Genomic DNA, 22,176 nt, shown 5'->3' on the forward strand with positions numbered 1-22,176 from the left:
AGCAGTCTATCTGAACCTTATATGGAGGTGTGAAGGACTGAATGTTTGGCCTTCTGCATACAGAGCAGATGCTCTACCCCTCAGCTACAGCCTACTCCACAACAAAGTTGTTGTAAGGTTTTATTCTTTGTGACTTTTCAGTACCACTCATCAAACAAATCCTTAGGTGGTTTTCAAAACATTAAAATTCAGTGAAAGAAAAAATACACCCACAAATAAATTAAAACTATATGAATGCAATAATTACTACCACCAACATAAAATCAGAAGAAATAATTATTACACCAACACAAGAAACATCAAATCTACATAAAACCAGCAGCAGGAAAAGCTCTAAGTGCTGGAGAACTGAAATGCACTAAAAAATTACAATTAAGACTCATGCCTAGCCCTACACAATGCCAAGGGATGAATCAAACATCTTACAGGCTGAGTCCCCTGAATACAATGCTGGGGATCCCCTTGAAGGGCCTTCCAAGTTGATACCTGGTGATGAAAACTTGGAACCACCGGTTCTCAAAAGCATTGGTGCCAAAATCTTCAGGTTCAGGTTGAAGAACAACAGACACTGTATGCATCTATGGACCCAGAGTTGCTGGTCTGCTCATAAGTAAGCAATCCCCTATACTTCACTGCCAATAGCTATGGCTTGGGTGTACTTTTGAAGGGAAGCATCTATAAGGTCACCCTCCACAGCCTCCAGGTGCTGAAAACCACACAGATCTCTGGCTCTTAATTGTACTGCCTTACCTAACTTTGTCTCTGGATTATGTTTCAACCTAGACCAATTCTCCACACTTGAATTTGGCTTGTTTCAACTGGGCTGCGTATGCAACCCTGCCTGCATTGGTGAGTTATAATGGTGAAGGGTTGCATCTGCTGTAACTGAGCCCCTAGCCCCTGCAGGCATCCATTGGAGCACCACAAAGACCTTGGAGTACAAGGTTCTCAGCTGGCACCCAAAGGATCACAATATCATACCCTCCAACATGTCCAGACCCAAAACTGAGATGTGCTGCTGGGCGAGACATGTTACCCGCCTGGGACTACGGAGCTCCAAAGCATGCGTTTTTGCACTCTGCAATCTTGTGGAAGTTCATGATCTCACACGTTTTGGGGCACCATGCTCTTGTGCGTTTTTGGGTGCCATGCTCTCATATGAGAGCACAAAAATGGGATGTCCCTTTTTAATTGGCACAGTTGAGGGGTATTTACTAGATACAGCTTCTCATAGTGTCAAAATCAACATCGTGACATGATATATTAAAATGTAGCTTATTCAGTTGACCACCAAGTCCAGTATGCACAAAATACAAATCCTATTTTGTCAGTGCTGTAATACATTCATTTCTAATTTCTTCATCTTCTCTTGTATTTTTCTGTCTGACGTATTCCTTAGGAGAGTGACATGAAATAATCTTCTAAGTGTCTAATGAAGATGATAAAGTTGGTAGACAAAAGAAACTGGCACTGGTAGATGCTGACACAGGTCTGTTTCAGCATCTACCAGTGCCAGTTTCTTTTGTCTACCAACTTTATCATCTTCATTAGACACTTAGAATATTATTACACTATGAGAAGCTGTATCTAATTTTTGAGAAGTAAAGGACCCCTGACCATTAGGTCCAGTCGTGACCGACTCTGGGGTTGCGGCGCTCATCTTGCTTTACTGACCGAGGGAGCCGGCGTACAGCTTCCGGGTCATGTGGCCAGCATGACTAAGTCACTTCTGGCAAACCAGAGCAGTTCACGGAAATGCCGTTTACCTTCCCGCCAGAGCGGTACCTATTTATCTACTTGCACTTTGACGTGCTTTCGAACTGCTAGGTTGGCAGGAGCAGGGACCAAGCGACAGGAGCTCACTCCGTCGCGGGGATTCGAACCGCTGACCTTCTGATCGGCAAGTCCTAGGCTCTGTGGTTTAACCCACAGTGCCAGTTGTTATCATACAGCCTGTTAAGTTCACGTGTTTTTTCAATTGGATTTGCGTAATATAGGCATTCTGGTGGTTTTGTTTTTACAGTTGAGGGGTATGCAATATAAGCAGTAGACCTCCTCTCCCCTCAACTGTCACCTGGGGGCAGCCATTACACCAGAGTCACTGGCAGAGCCAGGGCTCATTTCATCAGCTTTGCTGGAGACCCAGCTCAACCAAGCACCTCCTGCCCCCAAACTGTGCTAGCTGGTCATTCTAGGAACAGAAATTGGTGTCTCGATTTTGATTTTCTTTCCCTGTTCCTTTTCCCTTGTGATTGTGCGCCTTGCAGGTAAGGACTGTCTTGTTTTGATTGCATGTAAGCTGCTCTGGGAGCCTTTCTGGTTGAACAGCAGGGTATGAATACTCTAAACAAACAAACAAACAAACAAACAAACAAACAAATAATAAAAAGGCAAGCCTTTGCAGGGAGCACATTCCATAACTGTGAGCTCCACCACCAAAGAGCCACTCTGTGGCAATAATTAATAAATGATACTTATTTAATAATATTTTATAAAAATAAATTGTAAGAGGGACTTTGGAAGGAAGGGTGTGATACACATTTAATTAATAATAATAGATGATTAATAATAGGTAATGATTGATAAATAATACTAATAAAGTAATAATAGTTACTTGATATATCACATTTATCTAATTTAGTTACATATGCCAGTTTTTTAATTTTATCTGTATAGGATTAATATCTATTTTATGTATACCCCTTAGATTTTTTAATTTACTTCAGCAGTTTATTTTAAAAAAACTTAAATAAGTATTAAGTGCTGTGCAGGACACAGAAATTATCAGCTCTGTGTCTCAAAGGAACCTTCACTCTGTTGTTGCTGCCAGTTTAAAGTCTCCTTGCATTTAGCCTAAAAACTGCTCATCTGTGAACCTGCCTCAAAATGTACACTGGATCTAGTAAATACAAATGTCGGGGAGCGGGAGTTTGTCAGAGCAATAAGGAGGAAAATGTTTTGCTTTTGCAAACTTGGCTTCTGTAAATCTCCTGATGCTGTTCCTTTTATCTTTTGTGACTTTTTCTCCTTGTTACAAAGATTGGGTGTGCAGACTCTGGAAAAACATCAGGGTGCCAAGGGAATATCAGGTGGAGATGAGGGCGGATAACAGGCAAATGAGTGCAATTCTCCCGAAGGCTCGGGTTGTTGAAGAGACTCGTGCAAAACTCACCAGCATGTGTTAGGGATAGGGGAGAAATTTGGTTCCATGTGCATTTAAAGGCAAACCTCTCACTTTTCAAAGCAGTACAAGAACTGGAACAAAGCCATCCTTCTAAATTTACACCTCGTTGAATTTTGCGGTGCAGTCCTCCAGGCAAGCAAGGTGTACACAAATGCATATGCTAGTATAAAGGGTGCACAGAAATACATATATTCATAAAAAATAACATGCAGAAGTGCATTATATTCAGAGAAATGGATTTGCAAAAATGTACGTTTTAGGAGAAGTTTGCACTAGAAAGGGTGATGAATTTCCATGAGGACTTAAACAAAAACAAAAAATCACAAACTGATGTGGAAAGATGGAGAGCTGAGTTGACAGTCTTGCCCATCTCTAGCACACACACCCTCTCAGCGGTCTTCTCTTCATCATGCCCTCAATCAGTGCTTCTCAAACGAGAGTCAGAAAACAAGAAAGTTGAGGCCATATGTACGTACTTTGCAAGGTATTTCCATTGATCTGGAGCAACCACTGAAAAATACTCTTCCTTTAGTGCCTACCTATCTGCCTACAGACAGACCCTCTGTGGCCAGTCTCAAAGCCCATAACTTATTTATACAATACAAAATTAATTGACTGGCAATCCAGGCCATGTGTGAATCCGAAGCCAAGAACTGGCAGTCAAGATCAAAAGGCAGGACCTATGAACAAGCCAGGGGTCAGGACAGAAGAGTGAGGAAAGACACATGGGAGCTCACATAGCCCTTGTTTGTCAAACAACAGTACAAAGCCCCCTTACAATCCTTTCTGCTCAGGAGGAGCCCATGGCCAGCCTGGATGGAGTTAGCCTGAAAGGGTTTTCACTGAGAATCTATAGTGCCATGGGGCAGTGGTTAGCAAGTCCTGCTACGTTATGAGCTGTGATAAGCAAATCCTACTTCCATAGTCAAAATTATGTGACAGTGGGGTGGGGGTAGGGCAACACCAGGGGAAAGACCAGGCCTTGCTTGCTCACTCCTGGAAGCATCTGGTTTGCATTGAAGAAAACAGGATAGTGGACCTTAGTAAAAGATTAGCAGGACTTATCTTTTAAGTTCTTCCATTCATCCTATGAAGTATGCATGGTGCTCCACAACAATGGTTTGCCATTTGATAAGACCTGTTATTTATCCTTTCTCCTCATGCTGCCTGCCTCACCTAATACCTTTTCTTTTTTTAAAAAAAAAAGGTCAGCAGTAATCTGGATTTGAACTTGGTGTCATTGCATGCTTTCTTCTAGGGCTTCTGCCAAAAGAATGGATTTTTGAGTTGCTCAAAGTTTGGGGGCAGGGGGGCAACAGACTTTGGAGGGGGAGTTTATTTTGGGCTCTGGTTGTTCTCCAATAGCAGTGGCAAGCCAGAAACTCTTGTAAGCACTGCCATTTGGGCTGGGGGATGGAGCATTGTTCCCTCCCCCAGCCCCTGAATCCAGCCACTTGTAACACTGAGTGTCTTCTCCTACTGTCTTGTGATTTATCTTTTCTCTGTGTTTGCTTCTGTTCTTCAAACAAAAATGGACAATGGATTAAAAATGGATTAATGAAGGGTTGTTTGTTGAAAACAAGCAACCTAGAATTCCCACATAAATGTCTAAGCATGAAAGTTGAGTATTAAGCAACATGTATATACAAATTGGTGATGGGTGGTGGAGTGGGTGGGATTTGGTTCAGTTTGCATTTAAAAGATAACCCTACCTAATTTACAACAATTTCTGGAACAGTATACAAAATGAAATTCTTTGAAAGTCACACTTCACTGAATTTTGCACTGCCATACTCCAGCCAAGCAAAGTGTGCAAAAGTGCATATGCCAGGGTAAAATTAAAATGCACCCATTACTGAAAATAACACACAAGAGTGCATAATATAAGGAGGCATTGCTTTGGGGGGGGGTGTATACAAGGCAAGACTGCATACAAGAATGTGAATATTGGGAAAAATTCATACTAAAATGCTAATGACTCTTCATGAGGACTTCTAAAAAAATTGCATACTGGTGTGGAGAACGGAACTTAAGAAAGAATGGGAAAATGTAAAACAGAGAGAAACAAAAATTGACAGATTTGCCTCTGCCACACGCACTCCTCCCCGGTAATGCTTGCGGTAAGCAGAAGCAGGGTTCTTTCTCAGCTGGAACTCACAGGAACTGAGTTTTGGCACCTCTCAGGTGGGCGCCATTGCCATTATTAAGAGAACAAGGGAGATGTTCATGGTGAGTTCCAGCTCCTCCTTTTCTAGAAAAATAGCACTGGGCAGGAGTGTTTAAATTATGGCAGGGAAGTGGCCCTCCATATGTTGTTGGCACTGTGCCGCCACCTCAGTCTGCCAGTCTCCACCTGCCTGCCTTCATACTTGCAAACAGTACATGGAGTTTCCTTTGCTGGCAGCCTCCTCCTCCTCAGTTCTCACTGTTGCCCTTGCAGAACTCAGCAGGTAGGCAGATGTTGGGCAGAAGCAGAATGCACTGGCTCTAACAACACCCTTGTCTTCAGCCCTACCAGTCCCAAGAGCACTAGCTTACAACTGCATCCCTAACTATGCTGGCTGGATTGTGATTTCTGACTCAGATTTACCAAGCTCACCAGGGTCCCTTGAGAGACCAACCATCGTCAAGCCTTTGGTCACTGTGGAGGGAGGCTGGAAACAAGCAATGACTAAACCAAATTCCATGTGATTGTTTTTGGATTTGCTCTGATAAAGCACTGCCATAGCTATGGGGGTGGCATGCCCGGGTTTTTTGCCCCAGGTGCAGCCTCCAGAGGGGCACCATCGAGGCTTCCAGCTTGTGTGTGTGTACACAAATGTGTGCGGCGGGGGTGTGCCAAATGGGGTCTTTGACTTAGGTGAGAGAAAGCCTAGTTTTGCCCCTAGATAAAGAGAGGTCAGGTTGTTTTACAAAGCTGTTCTGATGTTTCTTTGCTTTACCGTGTAATGAAAGGCTCCTTGGGAAACCATTACTTAATTGACAGTGCAGTCTTCAGGCTTCCTCACTTGGGAGGAAATTCAACTGTGCTCAGTGGAGTTTACTGGGGCTGGGAGCCTTTTTGTTCAACTTAAGGCAATCTTCCAAGACCTACATTGCCAGGGGCAAAAATGGGCAGAGCAGTAAATGTAAGTTGTGCCTTTGCCCAGTAGGTTTGTATCTGCATTGGAACATCCTTCCTAGCCTCCATCTGGGCAAGCAAGAGACATTCTCAGGGTGCAAGGGGACATTCCAGCCAGGCAAAAGCAGGGTGAGTGGGTGTGGCCTGGGGAGAATCCTGTGAGCCAGATAGAGAGGTCTGGAGGGCCACATCCTCAGCCCTGAAACTAAGGGATGGAGAACTTGTCAGCCAGCATGCCCAGTTGCTTTGGACAATAGGGGTTGGAGCCAAACAATATTTGAGTCTGAGAAATAATGAATTAGCAGAACCCCACTGCATTTTCCCCCCTTCAATTTTTTAAGCTTAATTCAGCTACTGGGATTCAGAAACCTTTGCAAAGGAATGCAAATCACCCACAGATCTGCAAGTAGATCACTATCTCCCTCTGCCGTCTTGTCCCCCTCTGCTTTACGCTCTGCAGCATGCAAAGGAGCATGTGGAACAGGTTGGTCTGGCTGAACACATTGCAGGGATGGGGGAAGAGGAACATGTGATTTGATGGTGTGATATCAGCATCCCCAGTGGCCTCTGAGCAATCTGTAGAATTCCTTCCTTCCTTCCTTCCTTCCTTCCTTCCTTCCTTCCTTCCTCCCTCCCTTCCTTCCTCCCTCCCTTCCTTCCTTCTTCCCCTCTTTCCTCCCTCCCTGCCTCCCTCTCTCTCCACGCACCATACATTTAAAGCACATCCTTCCCCTTACAAAGAATCCTAGGAACCCTTCCCCCCACAGCTATATTTCCCAGCACCCTTTACAAACTACAGTTTCCAAAATACTGGGGAGGGGCCTGGAACCCTGTGCTTTAAATGGATGTTGTGTACACAGCCTTACTCTCTGCATCTGAAAGCAGCTCAAGCAGAGAACTGACATATTGACACACTTACTCCAGTGTAAGGCAGTCTCCTGGCATTACGCAAATGTCCCTTCTTAGGAAAAGTGCTATGTTGAGTTATCACTTGCTTTGGTTTGCGTTTGGGGGCATGAGTTCTGTTTCGAAATTATGCTCTTCCACCCTTCATGAACACACGCCGTTTCCCTCCTCTCCCCATTTCTGTTCTGAACTGCTGTTTCAGACTGCCAAGCTTAAGGAATGGAGCTTACTGGCCTTTACCAAAGAGATGCGTCAAGGAAACATTCTAATGACAGCTCAAAAAGGCTTTGATCCTCTTCCAGGACTGCACTCATGGCTTTGAAATGCAACTTTGGCAGCCCTTGAGTCTGGCTGCTTTGGTTCTCTTTGGCATCGGCCCATTTGAGTGACATTACATCCTCCATCACGGGACCCAAATAACCTTGAGAAGATGATGGGTGGCTCACAGACCATGCTGAAGAAGGGGGGCTTGAGGTGCCTACCAACAGTCGTTTGGTGCTATGCTAGCAAACACGGTAACCGCAACATAAGAAGCTGAGTGGAAGAGCACAACACTTTGCAGGCAAAAGGCCCCATGTTCAGTGCCCGGCCTCTCCAAGTTGTACTGGAAAAGCTCCCTATCTGAAACCCTGGAGAGCCACTGCCGTTCAGTGTTGGTTGTACTGAGCCAGGTGGGCTTTATATAAGGCAGCTTCCTGTGTTCTTTTTTTGAAATCATGAAGGCTTGATTCTTACTTCATTTTATGGAAAATACCATGGCTCCATAGAGCACTTGCTTTTATAAAGAAAGTCCCTGATTCAATCTACAGAGAATAACTGCCTGACAGTGTAGACAGTACTGAGCTACATGGACAAGGGATATCACTCAATATAAGACAGCTTCCTATGTTTCTACACCTGCTCTGAAATTCTCCCCCACTCATCTTCATTTATTTATCCCAGGTTCTAGGATAATGAGAGGAGGGGGAGACCATTCTATCCATACCATACTTCATTTTTAAACTGGTCTGCTTTTTTATAAACTGAAAAGCTTTTGATGTTGAAACCTGCTCAGACCACATGCTTAAACATCTATTTGTTTTACAAAAATGTGTCTACCACTTTCTCAACCATAACAGGTTACAAAACAGAACCACCCTTAAAAAATAGCTTTACAGTGGTACCTCAGGTTACAGACGCTTCAGGTTACAGACACTTCAGGTTACAGACTCCACTAACCCAGAAATAGTACCTCGGGTTAATAACTTTGCTTCAGGATGAGAACAGAAATCGTGCAGTGGCGGTGCGGTGGCAGCGGGAGGTCCCATTAACTAAAGTGGTTCCTCAGGTTAAGAACAGTTTCAGGTTAAGAATGGACCTCCGGAACGAATTAAGTTCTTAACCCGAGGTACCACTGTACAGGCAGATGGTACAGACCAGGGCTGGGGCAACTTGATAAAGCCAAGGGACCAGATCCTTATCTTCCACACACACACACACACACACACACACACACACACACACACACACAAACTGGCCACTGGACAGTAAGTAGGCCTGTGCATCTGTCAGTCACCTGATGCCAGAGGTGGTAAGCGATATGGCCTTGTGGGCTAAATGGCCTGTTGGCTGGATGTTCCCAACCAGTGATACAGGCCCTTACAGTGACAGATACTATAAAGTTGATACAGGTGTTGGGGAAGATATATGCATATATGTGTTTCAGTATTGTTATCTTCCTGGTCTGAGGCAATTCTTGAGGCAAGAGAAAGAAGCTTCTCCCTTAACCTGTCTGCCTTCAGAATACTAGATGCTGTGTGGCTGGTACTGTCTTCCCTTTCAGACAACTGTCCAGACAGCATCTGCCAGATGTGGTCAGGTCCTGGGACGAAGGGGAATGGAGCAATAATTGCTGGTTTTGCCAGACATTCAGCACTCACAGATTGAGCCTACTGTATGCGATGCATGTTTATTTGCAAGCAAGTTGCACCGTGTTCAGTGAGGCTTATGCTCAGGTTTTTGTTTTTTTAAAAAGATACCGTATTTATTAGAGGTTTAGAAATTACAGAAAAAAGAAAAAAGGAAAACAACAAAAAATTCAACAAGACATACATTTCGATACATAAAAAAGGAAAATAAAAAACATAAAAACCAATACAACAATACAACAATAAAAAACACACATCCAATACTCCATATCTTTATCTTTCATTTGCTTATTATTTCCTCGACCTCCTCACACCTCCCTTTTTGTATTCTAGTTTAGTTAATTTTTCCAGCAAATTCTTTCCATCTTTCTCAATTGTTGTTAAGTAATTTATCTTAACGGTCTAACATATTAATTCACTCAACAAATCCTTGCTATCTTTCACTATGTTCTGTCATTCAATTTACCTTAATTTATTTTAACCTTATCTTACCATAAAATACCTTAAAGCTTAAAACTTAATATTTATTTATACATAACTCCTTATATCAGGTTAAGTCAGTGCAGAATAGTAGTCTGAGAGCAGCTCCTCCTCACCTGCTGGCCACCATTGCCATTTTCTTGCTGAAACACACCAACATTGGAGGAGTGGAGAATGAAGTTGATGGACTATGCAGAACTTGATAAACTGATGGGGAAAATTAGATACCTATGAGATCAAAAGTTCATCGAGGACTGGGGAAAGCTAGTTGAGTATTGGGAATGTATAAGTGATAAAGAAATAACGTTAGTGGCATTTAAAGAAGCTCTGTAATAACATAAGAAGTATTGCAAAAAAGGAAAACAGGTGCGGGGGGTAGGTTTAAAGGCAATAGTAAAATTTGGAAATGTGTAATTAAAAAAGTTCAATTCGGATGATTGGCAGAGAGGCTGAAGGAAGTCCAAAAATGAGAAAACCTGTAGAAGTTGTAATGTGGTGTGATTTGGATTATTTTTTTTTTAATGGAAAATTTATATATATATATATATATATATATATATATATATATATATATATATATGAAACACACTCTAAGCACTGCCTGTGGGCACTCTGTCTCATGTCTGGAACTCTCTGCCACAATATGTGGCAATGACCGCTAGCTTAGGTGGCTCTCAAATGGGACTGCCTTAGGCTCCATCTGCACTATACATACAAAGCACTATTATACCGCTTTAGGCAACTGTAGGCTCCCCCCGCCCTGCCCAACAATCCTGACAACTAAGATTTTTTAAAGATGCTGAGGGTTTTTGGGATACCCCTATTCTATTCCCAAAGCTGCAGTCCCCAGAGCCCTTTAATAGTCAATCCCTTTTCCCAGGGAATTTGGGGAATGTTAGCTTTGTGAGGGGAATAGGGGGTCTCCTAAACCCACTACAGTTCCCATAATCCTTTGGCAGAAGCAGCGACTATTAAAGTGGTCTAATAGTGCTTTGTTGAAACTGTTAATAACATTTTTAAAAATAAAATAATAATAATAGTGCTTTGAATGCATGGTATGGATATGCCCGTACTGAATATATAGAACACGTCTGGAAACTCTTCAGTCAGTGCTTGAGTCCCACAAGGAAAAAGGTGGGGTATTAATAATAATAATCAGTGCTTTTTTCCCTAAGAAAAAGTGCCGGTACTAATCATAATCCTCTCCCCAACCCCCACCAGCCTTTCCTCTCTCTCTCACATGCACTCTCTCTCCTGTCCCCCCTCGATTAATTAAAGCCCCACTTTGTGCACCCCTCCCCCTTCTTCAACCTCCCCCCTTACTTTGCCCCATCTGCTCTTCACACCCACTCCTCCTGTCCTCTCCCTTCTTCTCCCTTCCCCTCCTCCCAGCCACCAGCCACACCCTCCGTGCTCAACTCAACGGCTTGCCCCAACCACAGAATGGAGCATGGCGGCACTAGCAGCAGAGGCTTCTGCCTCCTCCCCCTTTTCTTCCTCCCTTCCTCCACTCCTCTGCCCCCATCCCACAGACATGGAAAGAGTGAGCAGAGATGAAAAGGAAGTGGTGCTCGCGCTTACCTGGCTGCTCATGGCGCAGCGAGGCCGTGACATGGCAGTGCGTCCAGGGGGAGAGCATGAATTGTGGGGGCAGCAGAAGGGGAACAGTGCAACCTGTTGACTGAGTGTGGCAACTACAGCTCTGAACAAGAGCCCTCTTTTTCTTGCCACTGCTGCTTCAACCTACCTTTTGCAACCCCTCTTTTAGCCACGGTTGCTTGCTTGTTCTCCCGACCCTCCTTATCACAATATTTTCTTTTTTTGGGGGGGGAGGTGATGGCACTGTGTACCACTAAGTACAGTAGTACCTCTGGTTGCAAACGGGATCCGTTCCAGAGGCCCGTTCGCAACATGAAAAGAACACAACCCTCAGCGGCATGTCTGCACATGCGCAGGTTGCGATTCGCTGCTTCTGCGCATGCGCGTGATGTCATTTTGCACTTCTGCATGAGCTGTGAAACCCAGAAGTAACCCTTTCCGGTACTTCCGGGTCACTGCAGGACGTAACCTGAAAGAACATAACATGAAGCGGATGTAACATGAGGTATGACTGTACTGCCAGAAAAAAGCACTGATGATGATGATAGCTGCCATTAGATTCATGGCAGATAGGCCTGTCAAGGGTAATTAGTCTTGACAGTAAACTAAAAACTCTGTTCAGAGCCAGTAGACATCTGCATACCTGGTTCGAGGGCAGAGGTGGTGGACAATGTTTTGACCCAAGGGACACATCCCTTTCTGGGCAATCTTTCAGGGTACACATGACAGAAACAGGCAGGGCCAGAGGCAAAAGGGGATATGAGCAATGACTGTAAACTTTATTTTTGTATAGTAGACTAGTTTCTACACATGCGCTCTCTCTCTCTCTCTCTCTCTCTCTCTCTCTCTCTCTCACACACACACACACACACACACACCCCTTCTGGGTCATCAAGAGACATTAGTAGAGTGCAGCAAGGCAAAAACATTCAAAGGAGGGTGTGAAGCCAGAATCTTGGTGGGTGTTGCTTGAGAGTGGGTATGTGGGATAGGAAGGGTAAGATAGAGATTTATGGAGGGCTGCTGTTGATGTCCAGGCCTGAAGTGCTGTACTTCTGTGCTAGGCAGCCAGAATGAAGGCCTTATTGAAGGTATCTGTGGGCAGCCAGATGTTGGATCAAATGGTCCATTGGTTGAACCAGAGGGGCTCTTTTTGCATTGTTCACATGTACACCACATCTGGTGATGAAGCTGTGAAGGTGGAACGCAACATGGGCAGAGGTTTCAAATGGACACTTCAGGGAAACAGCTCTTCCTTTCATTCTTTATAAGATTTTTTTAAAGCCAATTCTCAAATATCATCAGAAAAACCTGTGTTTGTCACAGGTCACAGAGAGCACAGGGCGACAGTGGATATGAGAACTGGTTTAATCGTCACAGAGCTTCATCCTTCAGGATAGATCTGTGACTGCTTGTCTCAAGATAAATGTTTGGAAACAACCCCCACCCAAAACCAATGATATCCCTGAGGAGATGGCTTTTCTCCATGATTCAGCAGAAGGAGGCTTGGGGACACCCAGCCTAGAGATATTTTGAAATCAATGACTTCTGTGAGAGACAGGGGGAGGAGAGAAACGATAATTCTATTGTGGAAACGCATGTCTGTTTTCCATTGGGGAGTCCTTGGGGGGATGAATGGAAGCCTCTGGTTCTGAGCCAGCTCCCGTGGTCTCTCTTCCTTCTGGGAAGGGAATTTTCACAAAGAATTCAAGGAACCCAGCTCAGTGGAACAGAGGAGCAAACGGTTCATGAGAGCACCACGTGTAACAGGCGAAAACACATGCACAGCTTGCCAAGAGAGAGAGGTGGAAGAATCCAAATGTTTCCCATCCTTGGAGAATTTTTTGCCCTAGAGAGTGCAGCCCCCTTCATTAGTATGTTTTCCAGTTGCCCCATTTCAAACAAAACAAAATGGAAAAAATAAAATAAGCTTTGGGAAATTGTGCTGTCTTGCACAGTGTTCTATCTGGGAAGAGGCATTGTGCTTAAAAACAGAATCTGTCACACCTGGCTTCCAACCTGAATTTTGCAAGCCTGTATTTCTAGCATAGTTTCTGGGTCAGAACTTGTCATGACAAATATGCTTTAGTGTCAGATTCTGAAGAAATAGTTCTGGATTTATTTATTTTTCATCTAGACAAATGGAACTTTGCCAGATTTTTTTTTTTTAAAAAAATGGCTTGTTTTATTTCCCCTCTCCTGTTTTTGTTTGTTTGTTTAATTTGCAAAATTGCACAATGGTTCAATGGGAATCTCCTAGGAAAATAGGAAGCTGCCTTAATTCAGAATCAGACCATTGGTCCATCTACCTCAATACACTGCCAGTTACTACACGGGCTGGCAGCTGTTTTCCAGGATTTCAGGCAGAGCTGTCACCCAGTCACAATCTCTCAGCTTAGTCTTACCTCACAGGGGGGCTGTGAGTATAAATTTGGGGTGAGGCGAGTGAGACATGCTTGCCGCCCAGAGCTCCTTGGAATGAAAAGTGAGTTAGAAGTGCCTACACTGGGAGGAGGTTGTTATGTGACAATGGATTATTTACTTTCCTGCTACAATCTACACAAACCCCTCAGTCTGTAACTGACACTCCAGGGGCCTCTTACCAGGGGAGGTTTGGCAGGTCGTGACAAAAGAAAGGGCCTTTTCAGTGGTGACTCCCTGCTTGTGGAATCCACCTGGCACTATCCTTAATGTACATTTATCACCAGGTAAAATGTATCTCTTGTCCTAGACATTTCACTGATAAGGATGATTTTGCTGTTCATTGGTTGTTGTTTTTTGCTGTTGAATATTGTGCCTCTATTTAAGTAGGTCTGTTTTATGGGTTATTACATATGTTTTATTGTAATGTATTTCTCTTTTACTCTGATGTTATGATCATTTATTTATGAATCACTTCTCATGAGGCATCCTGAAGCAATATGTAATATAATTTTTTAAAATGGAAAATCGTTGTGTGTTTTTTAAAAAAAAACCCACACAGTTAAAACAATTGCATATATTATGTATTATAATGTATTAAATGTCTATACCACTCTTCATCCGAGGATCAGAGGGCACAATTATATATCTATATCATCTATAATTATCCTTTGTTTTTTATTATTGTTAATTTCTGATAGTGCTCTGTTACTGTTAGTTGTAGAAAAGAAGTTATACACAGAGGGGTTATGGTGAAAAGAAAGGGAGACAGTATGAGAGACAGGCAAGAATGGGTTTTCCTCAGGGTGTGAGGTTGAGGAAGGGGAAAAACTTCTCAGGTGAGAGCTGGGGACCTCTTTGTATGTGGATTGGAGATTAGGGTAGAATTAGAATAGGGGGCTGTGTGTTTGATGCTATTTCTATTGTCTTTCTCCTCTCTTTTCTTTTTTCTCTTTCTTTCTTTTTTACTTCATTGGTTCTAGATATAATTTTATTATATTGTGAAAAAATAAAAAAAAATTCTGGAAAAAATGCAGTTTATATATGTGCTGTTGTGGTTTTAAACTGCAAGTCTAATACAGTTACTAACTGGGGTAAAGATTTTAATTTAGAAGGCTTGTAGGAACATCTTTAACAGGCGCCAAAAATAAAACGGAAATATTTTTTGTTTGTTTCCAGAGGCTCTTTAAATGGCAAGTGAGTATTAAGCTGCATTTATCATTGTTGTTACATTATGCGATGCAAAACAACAGCAGTTCATTGTGAGAGTTTGATGGGCTCCTGTTGGTGCCACACGCTTCTTGAGTCTGAGCACAGAGTATCTGATACCCTCAGCAGTCTCCCATGAGGTGCTTGTCTGCGTTGCTAATGAGGCATCAAGAGAGGAATGACAGGTTGATGTCCTTGTGCCCCTAAAACTAGCTTTGACTTTCTGGATACGTGTTTTATCCGCTTCTATTATTATTATTATGGGGGTGGGAGGATCCTTAATAAAATCTATGGGTCATGACTCCCTCTAAGTTGAGCCAAATCACCCCCTCTGTAGCTTTCTAAAAGCAGTTGCTAAGAGAGCTGTCTCCAAAGGCATGAGAGGGGGGGGCTTCCCTCCCCTCCCTCCTTGCCTCTCCCCCCCTTCCCCAGTAATTTGAGTCTTGGTTTCACCTCTACTGAGGTTTCAAAATGCACTGTTACCTTACAGAACTAAGAGTGAGGGCTCAGCTGCATGTTGATCACATTTTGAATTCTTGTGCTGAATTTCCATGTTCGACCAAGTGGGGATTTTTCATTGAGCAGGGATGTGGAAATAGCAATGGCTATGTTGCTCCCCCCCCCTTTTTTGTGTGTGTGTCCAAGTGTTAGAACACAATGCATTTAGCAGCAGAGAAGGGAGTGAGATGTAGGCAGCCCCAAAGAGCTGACCCCATTACACACTTAGCAATGAATGCATTGAAGGATGGGGATTGGGGCTTTGTGCCCATGATATGCTCCCATCAGCACATTGCCCCAGCCCTGATAGGGCCAACTGCTGACCTCTGCCCTGGGTCAAACAACCACTGCCTAATACAGTGGTGCCCTGCAAGACGAATGCCTCACAAGACGAAAAACTCGCTAGACGAAAGGGTTTTGCGGTTTTTGAGCTGCTTCGCAAGACGAATTTCCCTATGGGCTTGCTTCGCAAGACGAAAACGTCTTGCGTTTTTTGCAAGTTTGTTTCCTTTTTCTTAACACCGTTAATACAGTTGCGACTTGACTTCGAGGAGCAACTCATAGAACGCGGTGTGGTAACCTTTTTTGAGGTTTTTGGTGATTTTTGAAGCTTTTCCAAAACTTTCCCGACACCGTGCTTCACAAGACAAAAAATTCGCTAGACGAAAAAACTCTCAGAACGAATTAATTTCATCTTGCGAGGCACCACTGTAGCAAGCTGCCATTTTAATTTCCCACCATGCCTCCTAATGTAGCGTTACATTTGGGCAGGGAACCCTCTTCCCTGATGGCTGCATTCTAAGGACCACATGCCAAGGGTGGGTGGGGCTAGGGGGAAAGGGGGAGGAGCAATGCATGTAAAGATTTACCTTTGTACAATAGGTCAACCACCACCACCACAAATCTTTATTATGGTCATTGACCAGTACAATAGGTCAGTCTCTATGCTCCATCTGGGCAAGCAAAAGGCATTACCAGAGTTCAATGACACATTCCAGTCTGGCAGAAACTAACAAGGAGGAGTGTGCAAAGCGGGAAAAGTGAGGTTTATGGCTTGGTGAAAGTTCTGAAAGCCAGATAGAGAAGTCAGGATAGCCCCCAGGTTCTGAGGTTCCCCACCCTGCTCTAGTGCATTGTGGGTGCCCTGAAGTTGATGCTATATCGTAGGACATTGTTAGAACATAAAGCAGTTTTAATTTCCCACATTGCACATACTGGCTGGAGGGCACTAGGTTGGTGTAGGGTGCCTGAACAACATCTTCATTCACACACCTGCACTGATGTGAGCTCTGTCCTTTTAGCTGGGAAGGCTGTGTTTTGCAATATTACCACTTAACACTGAGAAACACGCACATTAACTCTATTCAGATAATAAGATGAGCCTGTGGAGTTCAGGGCAAGTCAGGGAGCACGAACGTGATCCCTATGCCATCCACTGCATGCATTCACAGAACATCAGGAAGTGGTTTTAGGGACCCAGGTAGTCTTAGTGAGCTAATGCACAAAGACTGAGCTAGGAGCAAAGGGGGATCCCCCCAGGCTGAGTCATCTTTACATTTATGAGATGGCAATTTCCCAAATGAGTCAGTGATCTGAGCCGCTGGTTGCATTCTGAAGTGGTATAGTGCCTATAGTCATTATGCAATAAGAAATAGGTCTCAGTTAGCTTACTCCAAGTGATTGTGGGCAGGACTGTCAGTAATCACACATTAGCCCTTGGCTCACAGTCACATCAGATCAGGGCAGGCTTATACATGACTAGATTCTCCTCCATCCTTTTAAATAAATAAATAAAATTTGTTTGTTTTTAACGTTCCATAAACAGCAGCATGCCTGGGATAATTTTAGCTTGCGTCTCTTCTTCCTGATAAACTAGACTCTTTGTGAAAGTGTTTTCCTTCCTTCCTTCCTTCCTTCCTTCCTTCCTTTAAAATACCAGAGCATTCAATTTGTAGCTCAAGTACAGATTTACCTCTTCAGTGAGATTCAAGGTCCCACAGCTGAAAGGTATAGGGTGATTTGAACCTGGAAACACTGTGGGTCCTCTATGGGTGATTCTTCATCATTCCCACTGGCACTCCCATTCTGGTCAAAATGTAGCCTTATGGTTGCTGAATCTTCCCAAAGGGAAAAAAAAGATGGGGAGAGGGTCTCACAATTCTACACCAGCCCAATACCCATTCTGATGTTAGCTCATATTATGAGACTTTTGTCTGTTTTGAGGGGGTCGCTTCTCATTTATGTGATATTTTCTCATCTTTCTTTCTGTTGCAGAGCTTATTTAGACGTCAAAGAACTTAAGAACAGGCTCCAACTGGATGGCTCAACACATCTCAACATCTTCTTTGCTAACAGCTCTGAAGAAGAGTTGGCAGGTGTAGCTACCTGGCCGTGGGACAAGGAAGCTTTGGTACACCTGGGTAAGTCATTGGTTCACCAGAAGAGCTCCACAGTATCAGGTCAAACAACATCCTGTTCTCACAGTGGTCAGCCTGATGGCTCTGGGAAGCTCATAGGTAGACGGCAAAGGCAACAGGCCTTTCTTACTGTTATGCATTAGAACATTAGAAAAGTCCAGGTCAATGGCCCAGTCTCGTCCAGCGTTCCATTCTCATGTTGGCCAATTATATGCCCTTAGGGGAGAGAAATGATACAGCCAATGCAAGAGAATTAGAATTAGAAAGCCTGGTGGGTTCTCTTGTAGATCTTTGGGCCCTTAGCCCATGAGTCTCAGGTTGGGAGTCCCAGCATTGCAGTTATCTGGTCCAAGCATTGCTATAGCTGGGATAAGTAGCCAAATCATCTCCCTATGAACTTAAGCAGGGTCCTGCTAGATCAGGTCAGAGGCTCATTTAATGCAGCATCCTTTCCTTGCCCAACTGGATGCCCATGGGAAGCCCACAAGCAGCGCTTGAGCACAACAGCAATGCGTTCCCCACCTGTTATTCTCGGCAACTGAAGAGGCAGACCTTGAAAAGGGAGAATCTCCTCCCTGTGGACTGCTCCTTGTGGCAAAGAAAGGACAGGATGCTGTTAACCTTTATCCTGATTTCTTATCATTTGCAGTCATAGTCTTAAGTAAGGTAAAGGTAAAGGTACCCCTGCCCATACGGGCCAGTCGTGTCCGACTCTGGGGTTGCGCGCCCATCTCGCTTAAGAGGCTGGGAGCCAGCGCTGTCCAAAGACACTTCCGGGTCATGTGGCCAACGTGACGAAGCTGCTCTGGCGAGCCAGCACCAGCGCAGCACATGGAAACGCCGTTTGCCTTCCCGCTATAAGGCGGTAGCTATTTATCTACTTGCACTTAAGGGTGCTTTCGAACTGCTAGGTGGGCAGGAGCTGGGACCGAAAGATGGGAGCTCACCCCGCCGCGGGGATTCAAACCGCCGACCATGCGATTGGCAAGTCCTAGGCACTGAGGTTTTACCCACAGCACCACCCGCGTGGGTCTTAAGTAGCCCACCGAATAATAATAATAATAATAATTTTATATATATATATATATATATATATATATATATATATATATGCAGGTTTTGGTGTCTTCGGGTGTCTTCCCGTGTAAGAGTTGGGGTGTCTAGGCGACGTTTCGACGAGGTCTCACTCGTCATCTTCAGGCTGGTGCTTTCGGCTTCTTGTTACTGGAACAGAGGATATATATATATATATATATATATCTCAAAACAATATTCACCATTCCTTGCTTCCTGGCTTACAACCAGGAAATATTAGATTATAAACCCCAAACACTTTACAGTATTTCTCAAATGATGTCAAGACAAAAGTATTTCACCTTTTTCAAAGAAGTTGCTTCTGAGGGCATCTTCTCCACATGTGGAATTTGCAAAGGTTTTTGAGTGAGGGAACAGTTATTTTAGTGGGGGAGATGTAACACTGTGACTTATTAACCTCACAATTGTTGCTCGCAATGCAGGCAACTGATTTCCTTGTCCCAACTGGGTGTCCCTGAAGAGCTGTATGTCAGGCTGTAAGGTGGGAGCAGCCAATCATGGACAGTCATAGACTGCTAGGTGGAAGTTGGAACTAGGTGAGAAGGCATGTCCTTAACTAAGTTAGGGTTTGAGGATATGTGTCCATATTGGAGAAGCTAGTTGGTTGACTAAGAGCCTCAGTGGTGTCCTCAGGAGGCTTCACCTCAGGCAAAATTCCTGGCTATATGCCCTTTGTTTCATCACTGGAAACCCCTAATGGATGTCACCTGGAGTTTCATGGTGGGGGAAACAGCCAGATAGGGCCAGTTTGTGGGTGCAGTTTGTGGGTGGAGAAATGGCAGGGGAGTGGTTTTAACCAATTTTCAGAGGGTTAACAATTTGGGGGTGAGGAAAACTCACCATCTCCAGAGGGCCTTTGGGCATATTCTCCTCTCTCTCTCTCTCTCTCCCTCCTTCCCTCTCCAAAGCCCCTGGGAATGGCATGATGAATGACATGATGGCGGCTTCTGGAGGTGGTGAGGAATGGTCTGGAACCCTCACTCACAACAGCTGGCTTACAATATTTAGACCCATCAAGTGATATAGCATCCATGCTTAATGTTGAAAAATCCCTTTACAGGTGGTATCACAGGGTCACTGCTGATGACTATAGGCAGCTAAGGAAAGACTGCAAAAATGACTGTATTAAGGAGGATAGAGATAAATCCTTCTGAATTATTTATAGCCTGCTTTTATATAATTCCCAACCCTGTATGGTAATCAGCTTCATAGCTGAGTGGGCATTAGAACCCTGCTCTCCCAAGTTCTGGTCCAGAACTCTAAGCACTACACCATACTGCCTCCAGTGGTGGTGGGGGGAAAGGCTAAGTAAGCTTCAGCGCATGCTGATTAACTTAGAAAAAGCATATTGGGTCAGTGATCAGGGATGATGGGACAAACATAGGAATCCGCTTTATGCAAAGGCAAACCATTGGTCCACCTAGCTCAGTGCTGCCTACACTGACTGGCAGTGGCTCAAGCCACAGCTTCTCTCAGTCCTGAGGGATGGGTCATTGTTCAGTGGTGGAGCATCTGCTTTGCCTGCAGAAGGTCCCATGTTCAATCACCAGCAGCTCCAGATAGGGCAGAGAGAGACACCCTGGATAGCCACTGCTTTTCAGCATAGTCAATACTGAGCTAGATGTACCAATAGTCTGACTTAGGAACATAGGACGCTACCAGCGCCTTACACTAACTCATCAGCCGCAACACAACTCCTTTCATGCTATGTATTATTATGCTTCCTGCATTTTCAGTAATGCACTAAAGCACTAAACCAGGAATAAAAGAAACTCTCATTTTTGCCTGGGTATGAAAGAGAAGCTGGCCCCCACCTGGGCAAACATCAGAGGCAGAGCACCAGTCACAGAGGCATAGCATAGGGGTACATGGGGGCTGTGGCCCTGGGTGCAATTTTGTGAGGGGATACAAACAGATGCCTTCATTGGAGCCTGGCTCTGTGCAAGAAGGAGCTGTGCCTTCTTGTTCATGCCTGACCTAGGGGAGGAGAGCAGGAGAGTGGGCAGCAACAATGCTGCCCACTATCTTCAGTTGCAGGGTGCCTTGCGCATGGCTGCAGCTGCTCTGCTGCCAGGTCAGGCCTGCCCTGCCCACGGAGGGCAGGAGGAGAGTGGGTGGCAGCTTTCCTGCTCCTCTCCTCCCTTGGACTGTGGTGCATGGGGTGGTATCCTCCATGCCTCCCTTGGGGGAGCCCCACAAGCCCACCCCTGGCAGCAAGGGCATATGCTCTGCTGCTGACTTGTCACTTCCAGGGATCCTTCCAGCATCTGCATTTTCTCGCTTTACCAAGGTCCTTCTGGTGAAGGCTAGATGTAGCATCTCTCTGGCAGCTGCTTCTGTCAGTTGGGATGTATTGGAAGGCGGAGAGGATGTGGGCCACCAGAAGGAACTCTGCAAGCAGGTGGTGTGATTACCTCCCCCCACCTGCCCCATCACATCCTTGAATCTTACCTCTCTGAAAATCAGCCATAAATATGCCCCCAATTAATCACCTGCAAGTGTGGAGGAGGGCTTTTTGTTTTGGCCTTTGCTCTTTCAGAAGCATTGTCTTCAGGAGTAGGTATTAAGTTTGTAGAACTAAAAAGGAGTGATGTAGGTCAATGTTAGAGTACCTGCTTTGCATGCAGAAGGTTCTAGATCCAATCTCTAGCGTCTCCAGGTAGGGCTAGGAGAGAGCCACATCTAGAACCCTGGAAAGCCACTGTCAGTCTGTGCAGACAATCCTGAGCTAGAGGGACCAATGGTTCTGGTTCAGTGTAAGGCAGTCTCTTCTCTTCTTAATGGCCATAGCTCAGTGATAAGGGAACATCAGATATCGGGAGATGAAGAAGACTTCAGCCTGAGATTTCGGGGGACCATGGGCTCATCCACACTTAGCTTTGCTCCACATTTCTATGCACAGGTCTACGATTTCCAGGTCCGTGCCCAAGTGCTTGTTTTTTGTTGTTGTTTTGCCCTGGACACTTTCTCTATAAAAACCTGCTGTTTACTGCTGAATCAGAACAAATGGCAATTTCAGCGTTAAAGAGCAAGGGGGAAGTGATGGGCCACAAAAAAAAGAAAGAAAAAGCATTGGGACGTGGACTGGGAAAGCAAGGGCCCATGCCTAGAAAGTATGGGGCAAAAAGTAAGCGTGGATGAGCCCAATACTGGCATGGGTGGACCAGTGATCTGCGTCAGTAGAAGCTGCTTCACATGGAAAGAGACAAATTCAGAGACAGGAGTATGAGGAGGGTGCTGGGGAACCACTCCCCCAGCAGAGTACATAATGTTGAGCTTGTTGGACCAGTGGTCAGATTCAGTGTAAGATGCTTCATTTGTACCAACAGGGAGTGAGGG

At 44.5% G+C, this 22,176-nt stretch overlaps 1 protein-coding gene across 1 annotated transcript in view; it reads left to right on the forward strand.

Annotated features, from left to right (window-relative positions):
• Window positions 1-22,176, forward strand: part of PAPPA (pappalysin 1) — a 231,910-nt gene that overhangs the window by 37,691 nt on the left and 172,043 nt on the right. Inside the window, exon 3 of the mRNA XM_083485697.1 lies at window positions 17,600-17,745. Coding sequence (XP_083341823.1) covers window positions 17,600-17,745 — 146 coding nt within the window. The remainder of the gene's footprint in view (window positions 1-17,599; window positions 17,746-22,176) is intronic.

The sequence above is a fragment of the Podarcis liolepis genome, assembly GCF_965112155.1.
Source record: "Podarcis liolepis genome assembly, chromosome: Z".
In the NCBI taxonomy this organism is placed as follows: Eukaryota; Metazoa; Chordata; class Lepidosauria; order Squamata; family Lacertidae; genus Podarcis; species Podarcis liolepis.